At 49.7% G+C, this 18,512-nt stretch overlaps 1 protein-coding gene across 1 annotated transcript; it reads right to left on the minus strand.

The window, feature by feature from the left end:
• Nucleotides 1-792: 792 nt before the first annotated feature.
• On the minus strand, nucleotides 793-12,596 carry CENPV (centromere protein V). The gene is made up of 5 exons (XM_045984670.1): nucleotides 12,155-12,596; nucleotides 9,562-9,660; nucleotides 8,341-8,410; nucleotides 2,513-2,627; nucleotides 793-1,189 (listed from the first exon to the last, which is right to left on the minus strand). Exons 1-5 carry the CDS (start codon nucleotides 12,535-12,537, stop codon nucleotides 1,065-1,067), a joined length of 792 nt encoding a protein of 263 aa, XP_045840626.1. The 5' UTR covers nucleotides 12,538-12,596; the 3' UTR covers nucleotides 793-1,064.
• Nucleotides 12,597-18,512: the final 5,916 nt, after the last annotated feature.

The raw sequence follows: 18,512 nt of genomic DNA on the forward strand, positions 1-18,512 counted from the left end.
GCCTCATTCGAAAATAGACTCCAGGTTGTTGTTTAATGGGTGTAGAGATAGTTCTGGAAGACGGAGAGTTCTGGAAGTTGGCTGCCCAAGTGTGAATGAAGTCAACACCGTTCAACTGGACAGTCATAGATGGTTACGGTGGGGGGTGCCTGGGCGGCTTGGTCCACTGGGCGTCTGCCTTCGGCTCAGGTCATGATCCCAGGATCCTGGGATTGAGACCCGCATCCGCTTCTCCCTCTCCCACTCCCTCTGCTTGTGGTCCCTCTCTCGCTGTGTCTCTGTCAAATAAATAAAATTGTAAAGAAAAAAAACAGACTCCAGTGGTAGTCCCCCCGTTCTCTCTCACCCAGCCCTCTCTCTCCTCCGAACTCCTAGAGCTCTCATCTTTACAACTCATGGCTTTCGACCATGCACAATCTTACAGGTGTTTCATAACTATTTGTCTTCTCATCTCTCCCCGCCAGTTTGATCGCATGCATTTTTTTAAAGAATTTTTTTTAATTTATTTATTTGACAGACAGACATCACAAGGAGGCAGAGAGGCAGGCGGCGGGGGGGGGGGGGGGCGGGTGTGACAGGCTCCCCGCTGAGCAGAGTTTCCCGATGCGGGGCTCAATCCCAGGACTCTGGGATCATGACCTGAGCCCAAGGCAGAGGCTTTAACCCACTGAGCCACCCAGGGGCCCCTGGTCGCACACGTTGTAGCAGCGGTGGATAAACATCCGAGACGAAATGCCTGGGCTCAGGACAAAAATCAAAGCAGCGGGGAAAATAACAAACCACAGTGACTGTTTTCATGTTAAAAATATTTATTTTTCTAAAAGATCACACAAAAGTTGAGAAGAGAAAGGATGACTAGCCTACATCAAAATCGGGGCTGGAAGGACGAAGAGCTGCCTAAAGAAGCTGGTGGCTGAGCAAACTGCAGAGATCAGGGTAGCCGCGGGCTGTCGGGACCCGCAGCCTGGGTCAGCCACACTCATGGGCACCACCGGCCCGCGGCGGGGCCAGCACGGCGGCTGGCTCCCACGGTTCCTCCTGGTCGGGAAGGGAGAAGCAGGAGCTCACTCCTTAGACATGTTCTTGATGGTCTTGTGCTCCTTCATGGCCTTTTCCCAATCGGTCCCGTTGAACTCCTCGATGACCACACTCCGCACGGTGCCCTCATCCAGGCAATGGGGAGCGATTCCTGGGGGAGGAGACACAGAGAAAGGTCCGGGGTGTGAACGAGAGCGGGTACTGGCCTGGCTCGCAGACAAACCCATACCCGCGAGCACCAGCGGCGATCACTGTTCAAGCTTATGACCCTGCGACGGCAGCCTCCCGGTTCCCTTTCCTTCCTGGCTTGTGGGGAGGGTCAGACTTCCTAAGCCGGGGATGCCAGGGCTGGAGAGCACTCGGTACCACGCTGAGAGCACACAGTACCAAGATCCAAGCCTAGAACAACCTCAGACTGGCATTGTGACGAGTTCACCGGCCCTGTCCAGGGTTTTGATAAAACTTTCTAAGTACTAAACACCTGCCCGGCTTTATAGGATTTTCTGCTTTCCAAAAGCCTTTCTTGAGTCTTAAGGCAGGCAGGAAGGCCTCTCCACGTGGCGGATGAGGAACCCAGAGGAGCTGCTAAAGAAATGGGGAGGGGGATGGGGGCGCTTGGCTGGCTCAGGCCACGGAGCACGCAACTCTTGATCTCAGGGTCGTGAGTTCAAGTCCTACGCTGGTTGTAGAGACTGCTTTAAAAAATTTTGGGGGGACACCTGGGTGGCTCAGTTGGTTACACGTCTGCCTTCAGCTCAGGTCATGATCCTGGGGTCCTGGGATCGAGTCCGGCATCGGGCTCCCTGCTCAGCGGGGAATCTGCTTCTCCCTCTGCCTGCGGCTCCCCCTGCTTGTGCTCTGTCTCTGACAATAAACATATAAAATCTTTAAAAAAAAAAAAAAAAGAAGCAGGATTTCTCGACTATCTCTTTTCACACCGCAACTGGTGTCATTCTGAACAACCATCTCGGGGCTGTTTACTGGACTGAGATCCAAGTTGGACCTGATGAGGAGGGGCTTGGGGATTCTCACTGTTTACGTTTTAAGCAAACTGAAAAAAAAATTTTTTTAAATGGAATCTTTTTTCACACCATTGTCAGTTCTCCCCACTCTCTGAACCAACCTCGGGGTGAAAATCCCCTCCCCCGCCACCCTGCCCCTCCCCCCTAAGCAGGCCCCTCCCCTCTCCTCCATCATGTCTACCCCCATCATGGTCCCCCCATGGTCCCCCCCAGGGACCAGCAAATGAAGACAGGATCTGGATGGGTGACCAGAGCCAATCTTCTAACCCATCTGGAAAAGAGCGTTGCTGAATAGCCATGTGCTTCTGAGACCCCCAGTCCACGGGCCCGGCCAAGCAAGAGGCAAGCGGGATAGGCCAGCGCCCAGCCTAGCAACTGGCAAATGAACCCAGGGCAGCCGCAGGTGTCCCCGTGTCCCCCCACGGCACGGGCAGCCGGCTTCCTTCACTCACCGAAGCCTCCGGGGTTGGAGCGCGGAGTGTAGAAACTCTGGACGCCGCATCTCTTACAGAAGGTGTGCTGAGCTTTGTGTGTGTTGAACGTGTAAGTGGTTATGCTCTCGGCTCCCTGCGGGGGATCGGGCGAAAGAGATGTTCCCTTTTGCAAAGAAATTCTTTCTCTTTTCTTTTTCTTTTTTTTTCATAAAAAAATCCAGTCTTTTCAAAGGCTCCATGGGGAGGGGACGCCCTTCTGCAGGGCTCTCCGGGTTATGAGGACATGTCCAGTCTCCCACGCAGACAGAGGCATCGCAAGGACAGGGACCCGCCCACACTGCCCAGAGCCACCTCAGGCCGGAGCACAGAGGCCCGGGGTTTGTCTTAGTCAAGTGCACACAGGACAACTCAGCCTCCAGCTGTCTCAGCTCCGTGGCAAGGCAGCGCGCCCTGTCCACGCCAGGGAGTGAAAAGGAAAACGCCTGCCTCCTAGGCCTCAGAGGGGAGACTGACCCTGGCGATGGTCTCTTCATGTCCCCGAACAGCCCTGCCCAGGATCTGAAGACAACTATTGACTGGACTTGAATTCACGTTACAAAGGACAAACAAGGAAAACAGTATTTGCTAGACCGGCGCCTGCGTGGCACAGGTCGCAATCTCAGGGTCCTGGGATCAGGCCCTGCATCGGGCTCCCTGCTCGGCGGGAGGCCTGCTTCTCCCTCTCCCACTCCCCCTGCTTCTGTTCCCTCTCCCGCTCTCTCTGTCAAATAAATAAATAAAATCTTTAAAAAAAAAAAAAGAATATTTGCCAGACATCACGGTCACAAGGCTCATTTCCTTAATGGAGAAGATAAATGGGAACCTGGGCAAAATGACAGAGAAGAAGGAAAACAAGTCACTCTTTCACCTACGAAATGAGAGGCACACCCAGAAACGGCAATGAGGTTTTTTTTCTCACTGTCAGGAGGACACAAATAAAAAACAGTGGGACAAACAATACGCTCTCCAATACCGTAGGAACATAAACTGGTAGAATTCGGCAACATCTACCAGCGTTTGAAAATGTACACCTCCTTTAACACGGCAATTCCACTTCTAGGAGTTTATCCTACGATCAAACCTCATACGTGTCCAGTGACATGAATACAGATATTCCAGCACTGTTCAGAACAAGGCTAAAGATTGGGAAAAACTGGAAACAGCCATCAATAGAAGACTGGTCAACGCAATGGTGGGCACTCACGAAACTGGGACACTCTGAAACTTTTAAAAAGATTGAGACAGTTCGGGGCGCCTGGTGGCTCAGTCTGGTGAGCGCCCGACTCTTGGTTTCGGCTCAGGTCATGACTCAGGGTCGTGAGATCAAACCCCATGTCGGGCTCCACGCACAGTGCGGAGTCTGCTTGACATTCTCTCTCGCTCTCCTGCCCCGTCCAACTTGCTCTCTCTAAAAATAAATAAAATCTTTTCTTTTTCTCGCGGTCCCCCTCCCAGACGCAGAGAATCTGGAGCGGGGCCCCTAACACGCCGTCCACGTGATCATGCACTCACTGAAGGTCTAGAGCCACTCTAAAATAAATCGCGATTATCTATTTTCTCTCCATCTCCGTGTCCACCACCCGAGTCCACGTTCCCATCGCCTGTCACCTGGCCACCCCAGCAACCTCCTAGCCGCCTACCTGTCTCCGTGGCTACCTCCCCACACTGCAGCCAAGCCAGCTTTTAAAACGCTAAAGCAGGGGCACCTGGGTGGCTCAGTGGGTTAAAGCCTCTGCCTTCAGCTCAGGTCATGATCTCGGGGTCCTGGGATCAAGCCCCGTGTCGGGCTCTCTGCTCAGCAGGGAGCCTGCTTCCTCCTCTCTCTGCCTGCCTCTCTGCCTACTTGGGATCTCTGTCTGTCAAATAAATAAATAAAATCTTTAAAAAAAAAAAAAGCTAAAAAAACAAAAACACATAAAAACACCCCTTCGACAGGCTGGGGCCACGGACGGTGCCGTACGGCACCAGGAGAATGTACTGATGAGCAGGCCCAAGGAGGGAAAAATGGGAAAAAAGTACCAATTCCGAGACCCAAGAGCTGAAGGCTGTACGTGGTGGCACCTTCAGGAACCATCGGTCGTCACGGGCGCTCGGGGCGAAGCTGGACTGGGTCACAGCCTCTAGCACGCTTCTGAGCAGAACACACCGGCATCCTCTGGCTTTATGGGGAATATGGGGCCAGCGTGCGGCCCAAGGGTCCCCCTCGTCTGCCAGGCACCCACACAAAGGATCAACAGGCAGACGATCAAGAAAAGGAGACGAGGTGGCCCCAAGTGTCCAGGATTCAATCTCACTCAGTAGGAGAGACCAGGACTCACGCCTTCCTTCACTCAGTTAGGGGCTAACCTGCGAGGCCGGGAGCTGGTCAGACGCGACAGAAGACGGCACTCGGAGACCGCAGCGATTTCACGGAGGAGACAGACGTGGAAACACAGCATCACAGCAAGGGCACAGCGAAGCGCGTCGCGCCACAGTGGGGGCCCGGGGAACCCACCATAGACCAGCCCGCCCCATATTAGCGACAGTGTACCAAAAGCCTTTTCTTTTTTCGATTTTATTCATTTGTCAGAGACAGCGAGAGCACAAGCAGGGGGAGCAGCAGAGGGAGAAGCAGGCTCCCCGCTGAGTAGGGAGCAGGATGCGAGGCTGGATCCCAGGACCCCAGGATCACAATTCAAGACAAAGGAAGACGCTTCACCGACTGGGCCACCCAGGCGCCCCCAAAGCTTGTATTCTTTGACCAGCAATTTTATTTCTAAAAAAATTGACCCGAACGAAATAACTTCTAAATTATTAGAGATTTATGCACAGAGAGATTCATCGCAGTGTTTTTTATAATTGGGGAAAAAAATGGCACCCGACCTAGAAGTTCAAACAGAGCAAACTGCTTCTGGTCCATTCACATGAGAAAATATGCTAAAAAAAAAAAATGCTGCAAGTACAGGAATAAGAGCATAAATAAATTAGGAAATGATGGTGCAGGAGGAAGATCTGGGGACTGAGGGACAACGGAGGGAAGGTTCCCTTTTGCACCTTTCAAAATCTGTGCCAAGCACAAGAAAACTCCCCGGAATAATAAAGTTACGATTTTTTTAATCAGCAAGACCCATCAATATGCTGCCTATGAGAGATTCACTGCAGACCTAAAGACAGATGCAGACGGAAAGTAAAGGGATGGAAAAACACTGACCGTGCAAATGGAGGCAAAAGGAAAGCGGGGAGAGCAAAGCTGACATCAGACCAAACAGACCTGAAAACAAATACCGTTAAGGAGAGACGAAGGACGCTACGTAAGGACAAGGGAACAATCCGACAAGAGGATGTAACGGGGGCGCCCGGGTGGCTCAGTGGGTTAAGCGTCTGCCTTCAGCTCAGGTCATGATCTCAGGGTCCTGGGATCGAGCCCCGCATCAGGCTCTCCGCTCAGCAGGGAGCTTGCTCCCCCCGCCCCCCCACCGCCTGCTGCTCTGGTTACTTGTGCTCTCTCTCTGTCAAATAAATAAATAAAATCTTAAAAAAAAAAAAAAAAAGAGGATGTAACAGTTGTAAATAATGCACCCAAAGTGGGGGCACCTAGATCCATCAGGCAACCATTAAGAAAACTCAAGAAACAGACAGTAATACAGTAACACCAGGGTGCGTTAACCCCTACTTCCATCGATGGGTAGATCACCCAGACAGAAAATCAACAAGGAAACAGGAGCTTTGAAACGTAATTTGAGCTAACTGCAGTGAGTCTACCACCGCACCTCGATTCTCTTCTACGGATCCACATCTCTCTCTGACCAAGTGACCACTCCCTCGATGACCATGTCCACGGAAGAAGCTTCCATACCGAGTGCAGTTAGTTTCTCCCACTTCATTGTTCTCCGCGGACATTAATTTAGCTATTTGGGGGCCTGTGTATTTCCAAATGAATTTTACAGTAATCTTGGGGCACCTGGATGGCTCAGTCGGTTAAGCAACTGGCTCTTGGTTTCAGCTCAGGTCATGATCTCAGGGTCATGGGATCGAGCTCCACCTCGGGCTCCACGCTCAGCAGGGAGCCCTGCTTGAGATTCCCTCCCTCTCCCTCTCTCTCAAATAAATAAATAATAAGTCTTTAAAAAAAATGTATAGTAATCTTGTATATGTCTACAAAAGCCTTCCTGGGATTTTGGTAGAAATTGTATTAAACCCATAAACAGTTTGGGGGGAACAAACATCAATACTGTGTTGGGTTCCCAGTCTATAGACACATGGTATCTATCCACTCATTAAGTTCTTCTTCAGTAACTTCCTCGGCTTCCCGTAATATTCAGTACAGAGATCAAGGACATGTTTTGTTAGTTGAACACCTACGTATTTAATTTTCTTTGCATTTCTTGAAATGGTACAATGGTAGGATGCCTGGGTGGCTGTCATTAACCATCTGCCTTCGGCTCAGGTCATGATCCCAGAGTCCTGGGATCGAGCCCCACATCGGGGTCCCTGCTTGGCGGGAAGCCTACTTCTCCCTCTCCCACTCCCCCTGCTTGTGTTTCCTCTCTCGCTGTCTATCAAATAAATAAATAAAATCTTTAAAAAAAAAAAAAAAAAAAAAAACAAAGAAAGAAATGGCACCACGGTTTTAATCTCAGTTTCTTAGTATTCATTATTGGCATTAGACATGCACTTGATTTTTAAAAATTGAGATATAATTCACATGCCATGAAATTCACCATTTTAATGCCAGACCAGTGGGGATGGGGGCAAAATGGGTGAAGGAGATCAAAAGGTATAAACTTTCAGTTATAAAATGGCATGGAGGGGTGCCTGGGTGGCTCAGTCAGTTAAGTGTCTGCCTTAGGCTCAGGTCATGATCCCAGGGTCCTGGGAGCCAGTCCCACATCAGAATCCTTACTCAGTAGGGAGCCTGCTTCTCCCTCTCCCTCTGCCCTCCCCCCACTTGTGTGCTCTCTTCCGCTAGCTCTTTCTCTCAAATAAATAAAGTCTTTAAAAATAAAATGGGTGGGTGCCTGGGTGGCTCAGTGGGTTAAGCCTCTGCCTTCGGCTCGGGTCATGATCTCAGGGTCCTGGGATCGAGCCCCAGATTGGGCTCTGTGCTGGGTGGGGATCCTACTCCCCCCTCTCTCTCTGCCTGCCTCTCTGCCTGCTTGTGATCTCATTCTCTGTCAAATAAATAAATAAAATCTAAAAAAAAAAAAGTCCTCATCACAAGAAAAAAAATTATTTTATAATTAATTACATTTGGTATCAAACTAGACTTAATTGTGCTGATCATTTTGTAATATATACAATATTGAATCATTTTGATGTACCCCTAAGACTAGTAATGTTACATGTCAGCTGCACCTCAAGAAAATTTTGAATTCACCATTAAAAAGATTTTAAGTCATATATTCTTCATTGGGAAATAATAAAAGTCGGTCATAGAACAGAACGAAAGACAAAATCCTACTCTGATAATGACATATACAATGTCATCATTATTATTATTTAGCTGCATTTACCAGGTAGAAAATAATGCACAAGGATAGATACCCAAATAAATCAGTGGTTACTTTTGGTAGATTGGATTTGAGTGATCATATTATTTTTTGATTGTCTTTTGATGTTTCCACAGTACTATCAAATATGCCTCGAAAACATATAGGGGGGGAAATAACATGACCTTGCAGAAACACGCATGAAACCCGGATGACAAGGACAATCGAGGAAGAGGTCCCGCTCTGCTCCCTGCCGCCTGCACACACACAGGCCCTCTCCCCCGCCCCGGGGCACCTGCCAGAAGCCAGGGACTCCTCCCGCCTGCTCTCAGCACTAACCTTCAGGAGCTTGAAGCGAGAAGCCGGGACAATGAAGTGTCTATTCTGTTTCTTCTTGCAAATGCTGCAGCTACAAAAGACAGAGGAATTCCAAGGCTGTGAACAGCATCAAAAGCTCCAATGGGGCCCCGCCCAGCCTGTCTGGAGAGGCGGCCCACTGCGGAGGGGAAGCCCCTTTTGGCGCCATTTGGGGAAGGGGGAGCCCAGGTGGATGGACAGGCGAAGCCACGCAGCCCTGGGAAAACCATCGCAACCACATCCCTGCTGCCCCCCCCCTCCCCAGTTTATCACAGCGAAGGGAACTGCTGGATTCTTACAAAACAAGGATCAGGCACAGCTACGGTCTGAGGCCTCTGGGATACCCACACCAAAACGCACAAGGAAGCTTCCGTTGTTTCCCGCTTCCCACCTCCGTAATCACAGAAAGCCGAGCTCCGAGTCACATGGGCCCTCCAAATTATCACTTTTGGGATGAAATCTAAACCCCCTTCTCAGGCCGCCTTGACCAAAATTCCCGACTTCATACAGAGTTCTCTAACAGGACTGGATCCTGGTGAATCGTGAGTCGTATGCTAACTATTGGTTCAGAAGTCACTGTCCTTGTTCTATCACAACGCCTGGGAAAGCGCTCAAAGGCAACCCTCCACAGATCCTGGCAGAACCATCTGCCTCATCCAGAACAGAGCCAGAGGGCCTGGAACATGGTAAGCTCCCCGGGATGCACACCCTCCGCTCATTTCCCCTTTACCTGCGCCCAACTCTGGATCCCTAGGAAGACTGTGTCCACCCAAGGCTTCCCGTTCAGTACCCAGACTGACCTATGTCCAGCGACCACCACTCCCCGTCAACCCACCAACGGTATGGTCTGGGGTGACGCTGAGTGGCAGAAGCTGGGGGACCCTACTCTGCGTCCCCGGGGGGGCCTCTGCTGTAGAAATGCTCTCTTTCACACACACACACACACACACACACACAGCAGGCCAAGTTATTTTTAGCCCCCCCCCCAATGTTTTAAAAAATCTTATTACTGAACACATCCAGCACATACAAAAGGAGGGGGAAAAAAAGAACAATGAACACTTATGTCCCTGTCACCTGACGCCAACAATGATCAGCTCCCCGATGCTGTTTCACCGGTACCCTGACTCCCAGATGCTGCTTGAGGCGACCCTGTTTGAACTAAGAAGTCCTTCCCAGCAACTTGGGGAGAGAAACACTCACTTGCAGTCGAAGATGTGCAAGTCGGCCGAGGCCCAGACTTCGAAGCGAACAGCTCCACAGTGGCAACCTCCCGTGTGTTTCACCAGGCCCTGGTACTCGCTAAATGAAACCCAGAAGAAAAAAAAAAATCAGAAAGATAAGCATTTCTGAACATTCGGGCAGGACCTCGGCGCCCGGCTCCTGCTTCTTCTCTCCCTCCTTGTTAGAAGGAAGCAAGATGGGACCAAAGTCTTGTCTATACGACAGCCCCTTCCACGTATTTCGCTTCAGAGGCGGGACTGGCAATTAAATAAATAATAGAAATAAATAAAAGAAAGGATTCAGAGCCTTTTCTCTGACCTCTCTTTTTTCTATTTCTCATATTCCGTTAAGTGGTGAGAAAGAAAACATGCCAGAGACATGGGAAATGGGAGTTGGATGAAGGACCTAAGCCTACGACTTACACGTTGCAATTTACATGTCAAAAACCGACTCAGAGGTTTTCGGAGCTAGGCACAGGAGAGCGAGCAGTAAACAGGGCACAGCACACGTGGTTCCTGGCCTTACCAACCTCATGCAGTCACCAAACAAATGACCCAAGCAATCTTTAAGGGACTGTGATAAAGGCAGCGCAGGCTGTTATGAAAAAGTAAGACAAGGGGCCCTGAGTCTGGTGGTTTGGAAAAGCCTTCTGAGAAAGGCTCTTGGAATTTTGCTATATTCCCCTCCAGGATTCTGCATAAACAAGGCTCTTTACAGAGCGATACGCACACATTACACGCTATTTTAATCCTCTTAAAACATATAAGCCAGACCCTTAGTGGAACATTATTAAGTTTGAAAAATGTCAAACTGACCTCCAAAAGGGCTGAAGCTTCTCAGTAATGAGAGAACATTTCACCGCACCCGCTCAAGCAATGATTACCAGAAAAATAGCTTGAAGCCAATTTAATTTGCATTTTTTGGATTATTAAGACTGAATGTTTTTCCCCGTTTCCTTCCAAGTTGAATCGGTTTCCTTGATGTATTTAAAATCTTTTCTGCATACACAAATAATGCTCGTTGTAAAAAAAAATTAGAACATTACAATATTTGATGATGTTAAAAAGGAAAGTCTCTGATAATCTTAACACCCGGAGGGATCCACAGTTAACTACTACCTATATAATCCTCCAGACTTCTTTCTATACAATAACAACAACAAAAACAGTGCAGAGTTATACATTCTTTTTGCATAGAAGTTGAGCGAGTGAGCTCTGGTTGGTTATTTAAATAAATGTATGCACTCACGCCAATCTGATAGGTTCAAAAGAAAATCTTGTCTTTTATCATATAAAATGTGTTTTATCATGTAAAAATCTCTTTCTTGACCATTTATCAAGTTTGTTTTAAAGTCGGAATTTACTTCAAATTCGAGTTTTACATTTCTGAGAATCTTTATACCACCTACAACTGGCGGCTCACCACAGAGGCTCAAACATATTTAATGATGAATATAAAAAAACGTTCAGCCCCTACCCCAAGATAAATCAGAAAGTGAAGCTCACAGGAAACCAAGTATTCTATCTCCGAGAAGACTCATCCTAAGAGAACTTCTTCCGGATTAAGGACAAAGGAACGTTTTTGCTCGAGAAGAGGAGTTACCCTCAGGTTGTTATGCAAGTGTTGGGTTATCCTCGGGTTTTTTTGTTTTTTTCCTGTGGTTTTGATCGCCCTTTGGAATTCACAAAAGAATGGGCGCAGAGATAGATTATTGGGGCACTAAAATATTTCTCTGTAGCACAACTGTTCCACAGGGCAGGGATCTAGATGCTGTCACATGTGGAGAAAAGAGGGCGGCCCTTGCCAGAGTTAATAGCTCATTTCGAACATCCCGCAGACACCCTGAAATCCTCCCCTGGCCATCTAAGATCTGGATGGAGGTCCTTCTCCGGCAGGAGCACAGCTGGGGGCGAAGGAAGGCGAGCCACCCCGGAGCACCACCCGGCAGAGAACCGAGGCCTCCCCTCCCCCTGCCCCGGGTACCGCGCCGCGGCTCCGAGCACCGAGCATCTCTGCGCGCGCTTCTCCCGGGACCGCTGCCCCCTCCCCCGCACTCCCGCTCCCCCCGAGGGAGCGCCGGGAACAATAACCGGATCTCGCCTCCCGGTGGGTCCAAAACTACTGGAGCTTTTCTCCCCCTCTCGCCACCTCGCCCTCCCACCCACTCTGCACAAGAACACGTGCGCAAATATAAAAAGCGACTCAGGTAGGCGCAAAGTCGAGGGGTTTGGCTTCCGCTCACTGAGAAAGGCCCCCGCGCCCTCGGCGCGCCCGGAGGAGGGACAGCGTCCCAAGCACGATGGCTGTCCCCGGGACAGACCCTTTGTGTCCCAGGACGCGGCGCGGCTCTCCACACGCTCCCGGGGCGCAGCGCCCTGTCCGGTCCAGGGCCGCACCAAGCCGAGGCACGCGGCCGCGCGAATGAGGGGCGCGCCCGGGGCGCCCGCGGGGCCACGCGTCGGGCCCGTGCGGGAAAGAAGCGGAGTGGGAAAGCCGGCCCGGCCCGCGCGACAGCCGCTCCCGCACCGAGGGGGCCCGCGTGGCGCCGGCTCCCGCGCCCGGCCGCACTCACAAGGTGTCCAGCAGCAGCTTGGCGGCGCCCTCGAAGGTGAGCCTCTGCCGCTTCTGGAACGTCTCCCAGCGCTCCCGCTGGTCGCCCAGGTCGGGCAGAGCGGCGGCCGCGGGGGCGGGGGGCGGCGGCGGCGGCGGCAGCTCGGGTGGCGGCTGCCCGGGGCCCGCCTCCTGGGCCCGCGGCGACGACTGCCTCGGCCGCCTCTTCGCCGACGGCTGCCTCGCCGCCGCCCGGCTGGCGCCCCCGGCCTGACCCGTGGAGCGCCGGGCGCGGCTGGCGCTGGAGGCCGAGGGGGCGGCCGCGGGGGCCCCGGCGGTCCCGGAGGCCCCGGGCCGCTTCTGCCCGCGTGGCTTGGCCGCCGCGCTGCTCCTCGCCCGCCGCATGGCTCCCGCAGCCGGGCGCGCAGGCCTCAGCGCCCGCGCGTCCCCGCCGCCCCGCGCGCGCCCCCGAGCCGCCCCGCGCGCGCCCCCGCCCGCCAGCCAACCGGCCCGCCCAGGGGGCGCTGCACCCGCGCCCGCCGCACCTGGCTGCCGCCGGGCTGCGAACAACAGACCCAGCTCGCCCGCGCGCGCGCGTCTCGGGGCCTGCACCTGCCCGCTGCGCCGCGCAGGCCTGCCGGGACCGCGCCTCCGGCCCCCGCTCCCGACACCCAGAGCCCACGGGCACCTGCGGAGGCGCCTCCGTCGCCTCTGAATCCAGAGCGCTTCTTCCTACCTTCCTGGTCTGCGGAGCCCAGGGTCAGCCCTGATTTCACAGCCGCACCCCGAGCGGCCAGGCTGGGTTAACTTCGTCTCCAAGACGAGGGCAGGACCTACCTTAGGGGAGCCGTCGTGCCCCTGAAGTGTACGAACGTGCGTGAAAGGCCAGGCACCTGCTCTCTGCCACACACGTGGCAGCTGAAATCTGCTGTACCTCTTGGTCTCTCTTACCAGATCATAAAACCGTGGCTTGAGGATTTCCATGTCCAACAGATTCTTTAACATGTAAGAAATGAAAGAACCTCACCAAGTTCCATTGCTATGGGAACGCAGCACGGAAGTTTCGAGACAAAAATCACAAGAACGGCTGATGGAACCCAGGTATTTTCAAAACCTGTTCGTTGCTCTATGTTATTCGTACCTTCAAAGAAATCACATTTTCTTTTATTTGCTTTTCTACTGTTTCATTTTATGCTTCCTTACTTTCAACTTTCCTCTATTTAAACGCTATTTTTGCTTATCTTATTGGTTTAATAGTTTATTGGATTAAGTACACTTTCTTTATTTTTAGTATTTTTTTTGGTAATCACAGGATTAATGAGTATGGATCTTCCTCTGAGTATGGCTAAAGCTGTGTCCATTAGTGTTTCATATGAATTGTTTTTTCTTAAAAATTTCTAGACGATCTGTAGTTTGTTTTTCCTGTTTTCTTTATTGAAGGTGTAGACAGTTTACATAAAGCAAAATGCATGTTTTTAAAAAGATTTTATTTATTTATTTGACAGACACAGTGAGAGAGGGAACACAAGCAGGGGGAGTGGGAGAAGGGGAAGCAGGGCCCCCACTGAGCAGGGAGCCAGATGCAGGGCTTGATCTCGGGGTCCTGGGATCAGGACCTGAGCTGAAGGCAGACACTTAACGACTGAGCCACCCAGGTGCCCCAAAATGCACATTTTTAAAAATTTGAGAGCGAATGAGAAAGAGTGGGGGGGGGGAGGGGCAGCAGAAGAAGCAGACTCCCTGCTGAGCAGAGAGGCCAACTCAGGGTTCTATCCCAGACCCAGAGATCAGGACCAAAGCCCCGCAAATGCCCCCAAACACGCATGTTTTGAAAGCAAAGCCTGTGTAGCCACCACCAGTTCAAACCTAGAACGTTGCCAGGGCTCCAGAGAAAACAGGATCACTATCCTGACTTCTATCCTATAGGCTAATTTTACCTATTTTTGAACTTTATTTAAAAACAGCTTGGGGCACCTGGGTGGCTCAGTGGATTAAGCTGCTGCCTTAGGCTCAGGTCATGATCCCAGGGCCCCGCCTCAGGCTCTCTGCTCAGCAGGGAGCCTGCTTCCTCCTCTCTCTCTGCCTGCTTCTCTGCCTACTTGTGATCGCTCTCTCTGTCAAATAAATAAATAAAAAATCTTTAAAAAAAAATAGAAAAAAAAATAAAAACAGCTTGTTGGGCGCCTGGGTGGCTCAGTGGGTTAAGCCTCTTCCTTCCGCTCGGGTCATGATCTCAGGGTTCTGGGATCAAGGCCACATCGGGCTCTCTGCTCAGCGGGGAGCCTGCTTCCCGCCCCCCTCTGCCTGCCTCTCCGCCTACTTGTGATCTCTGTCTGTCAAATAAATAAATAAAATCTTTTTAAAAAATAAAAATAAACAGCTTATTTGGGTGTGCCTGGGTGGCTCAGTTAAGTGTCTGCCTTTGGCTCAGGTCATGATCCCAGGGTTTGGGGATCTCTCTTGACTCTCTCGACTTTCTGCTGGGGGTGGGGAGCCTGCTTCTCCCTCTGCCTCTGTCTCTCATGAATAAATAAAAATAAAATCCTTTAAAAAAAGCTCGTTTCACATCTTTCACTCAGCATAATGTTCTTGAGACATCCCTATTGTTCTGTGTGCCGATTGTTTCTTAGTCACTATGTAATATTTGATTAATAAATACAAACAGTTTATTCTCCTGTTGAGGGACATTTGGGTTGTTTCCAGCTTGGGGACAACTATGAATAAAGCTGCTGTTTACTTTCGTGTAGAAGTCTTTTTGTGAACTCATTCCAGTATACACTCGGGAGTAGAGCTGCTGGGTCACGGATTATATTTGTATAAGGATCGCCCAACAGTTTTGCACAGTGCCTGTACCATTTTATACTCGGCTAGCAATGGGTGTGTGAGTGGTGGTTGCGCCACACCCTCGCAACACTGGGCATCGTCAGTCTTTTTAAGATGTTACTTATTTATTTTTTTATTTGTGGGAGAGCGAGCAGAAGCAGCAGGAGCGGCAGGCAGAGGGAGAAGCGGCAGGCAGAGGGAGAAGCGGCAGGCAGAGGGAGAAGCGGCAGGCAGAGGGAGAAGCGGCAGGCAGAGGGAGAAGCGGCAGGCAGAGGGAGAAGCAGGCTCTCCCCACTGAGCAGGGATCCCGATGTGAGACTCTATCCCGGGATCATGACTTGAGCCAAAGGCAGACACTTAACCGACTGAGCCACCCGCGCACCCCTTGTCAGACTTTTTAAGTGTAGCCTTTCTGCTGTGTGTCTAGTGATATCTCCTTGTGGTATTCTTTGCATGTCCTTGACCTGTAGAGACGTGAAGCTTGGGATAGCTTCTTTTGTAAAGTGCCTGTTGACAGACACTCCTCTGAGAATTAGCCCATTTTATAACCTGGGTTGTTTGATACATAGGAATTTTTCATGTCTGGATAAGAGGTCTTTGCCATACGTATATATTTAGAATATACACTCCCAGTTGTGGCTTTCCTTTTCCCTCTAATATCTTTTGATGAGTGGAGATGTTTTTATTTTAGGTTAGTGTTTTTCATGTCACATTAAAAGGAAAAATCTCCTACCCCAAAGGTCATGAAGAATTTCTCTTATATTTTCTTCTAGAAGCTTTTGTACTTAAGTGTATGATCTATCTCAAATTAATTTTTGTATCTAGTGTGAGGCAGAGGCCAGATTCATCTTACTTTCATATAGATATCCAGTAGATACCTACTTACCTTTTCTTACACTGACCACTCTGTCTTATTTAGCTTGCTTAGTCTTGGAATCCCAGTAAGCCCTCCAGATTTGTTCTTCTTTGAGATTGCCTTAGACTTTCTAAGTCCTGTGCGTTTTCTTTTTTTCTTTTTTTTTCCAAACCTTAAGCTTTTTTTTTTTTTTTTTTGGAAGATTTTATTTATTCGTTTGTCAGAGAGAGCCCAAGAGCACAAGCAGGGAGAGCGGCAGGTAGAGACAAAGGGAGAAACAGACTCCCCACTGAGGAGGGAGCCCGATGCAGAACTTGATCCCAGAATCTTGGGATCATGACCTGAGCCCAAGGCAGATGCTTAACCAACTGAGCCACTCAGGCACTCACCACAGTCCCAGTCCTGTGCATTTCCAGATAAAGTACAGAACCAGCTGTGAGGGGCGCCTGGGTGGCTCAGCTGAAGGCAGGTGAGCAGCTGCCTCCAGCTCAGGTCATGATCCTGGAGTCCAGGGATCAAGTCTCGCATCGGGCTCCCTGCTCAGTGGGGAGTCTGTTTCTCCCTCTGCCACTCACCCAGTCTCATGCTCTCGCTCTCTTTCTCTCTCAAATAAATAAATAAAATCTTAAAAAAAAAGAATCAGCTGTTAATTTCTAGAAAAAAATCTGCTTGATACTCTGCTATCAACCATACTCCTATGAAAATCACTCAATTCTTTAAATATTCCTAACTTTGTTCCTTTAATTTTTATTCTCTCACTACTACTCATCTGGAGGGAGACCAACTGCCTTTCCTATTATTTTAATCACTCCCTGATTGAATCAAGTCTGCTTCATTCCTAGAGTCAGACTGTCCCAGGCACACATCTTAAAAAAAAAAAAAAAAAAAAAAAAAGATTTTATTTACTTATTTAAGAGAGAGAGCGAGCAGGAGGAGGGCCAAAGGGAGAGGTAGAGAAACAGATTCCCTGCTGAGCAGGCAGCCTGACGCAGGGCTCCATCCGAGGACCCTAAGATCACGACCTGAGCCTAAACCAAGAATCTGATGCTCAAAAAACGGAGTCACCCAGGCACCCCCGGGCGTACACCTGCTTATTTTTTTAAGGATTTTATTTATTTATTTGAGAGAGAGAACATGAGGTGGACGGCGCAGAGGGAGAGAGAGAAACCGACTCCCCACTACGCAGGGAGTGGGTCGCTGGGCTCGATCCCAGGACCCTGAGATCATGACCTAAGCTAAAGGCAGAGGCTTTAACCCACTGAGCCGCCCAAGTGCCCCTATATATTTGAATATCAAAAAAAGAAAAGGGCCACCTGGGTGGAGGTTAAGACAGTTAAGCGTCTGCCTTTGGCTCAGGTCATGATCCCAGAGTCCTGGGGTCGAGCTCCACGCTCATGAGGGAGTCTGCTTCTCCCTCTCCCTCTGCCTGCCACTGCCCTTGCTTGTGCTCTCTCTCTCTGTAAAAGGGTATAAGTAAGGGCGCCTGGGTGGCTCAGTTGGTTAAGCATCTGCCTTAGGCTCAGGTCATGATCCTGGGATGGCTCCCTGCTCAGCAAGGAGTCGGCTTCTCCCTCTCCCTCTGTCCCTCCTCCCACTCTCTCAAATAAATAAAAATATTTTTTAAAAAGAGAATAAAATAAAGAGAATAAAAATAAAAATATTTTTTAAAAAGAGCCTGGGTGGCTCAGTGAGTTAAGCCTCTGCCTTCGGCTCAGGTCATGATTTCGAGGTCCTGGATCAAGCCCTGCATTGCGCTCTCTGCTGGGCAGGGAGCTTGCTTTCTCCTCTCTCTCTGCCTGCCTCTCTGCCTACTTGTGATCTCTCTCTATCAAATAAATAAAATCTTTAAGAGAGAGATAAATAAAATAAAATCTTAAAAAAGAAAAAAATAAGGAAAAAGCCTGCTGGGATCCAGGATTGAAACTGCATTGAATCTCCAGACCAACACGGAAAGAACTGACTTCTTATCAACACTGTCTTCCAGTCCATAAGAGTATGTCTCCATTTATGAGAGTAAAGATACTTACTTAATTTCTGTCGACAATGTTTTGTAGTAGATTTAATACATCTGTTGCTAAATGTGTTCATAAATATTTTGATACTGTTACAAATGGTCTTTAAAAATTTCATTCTCCAGGGGCACCTGAGTGGCTCAGTGGGTTAAGCCTCTGCCTTCGGCTCAGGTCATGATCTCAGGGTCCTGGGATCGAGCCCCGCATCGGGCTCTCTGCTCAGCGGGGAGCCTGCTTCCCCCTCTCTCAGCGGGGAGCCTGCTTCCCCCTCTCTCTCTGCCTGCCTCTCTGCCTACTTGTGATCTATCTGTCAAAAAAATAAAATCTTTAAAAAAAATTTTTTTCAAAAAAAAAATTCATTCTCCAATAGTTTGTTGCCAATATATAGAAAACAGTTGGGTTTTGGTATACCGACCTTGCATCCACTGACTTTGCTAAATTCACGTATTTGCCCTAATAATTTCGATTATCTCTTAGATCTGAGAAATTGTTTCTTAATTCCCAAGCAAAATTTTAGAAAACCATTCTGTGGTTAATTTCTATTTATATTGGGCTATAATTAAAGTTTCTGAATTACAGAATCTCCTGGGATTTTAAAATTTGTCATCATATTCTTTTTTTTTTAAGATTTTATTTATTTACTTGACAGAGAGAGAGATCACAAGTAGGCAGAGAGGCAGGCAGAAAAA

Source organism: Meles meles, chromosome 18 (assembly GCF_922984935.1).
Source record: "Meles meles chromosome 18, mMelMel3.1 paternal haplotype, whole genome shotgun sequence".
Lineage (NCBI taxonomy): Eukaryota > Metazoa > Chordata > Mammalia > Carnivora > Mustelidae > Meles > Meles meles.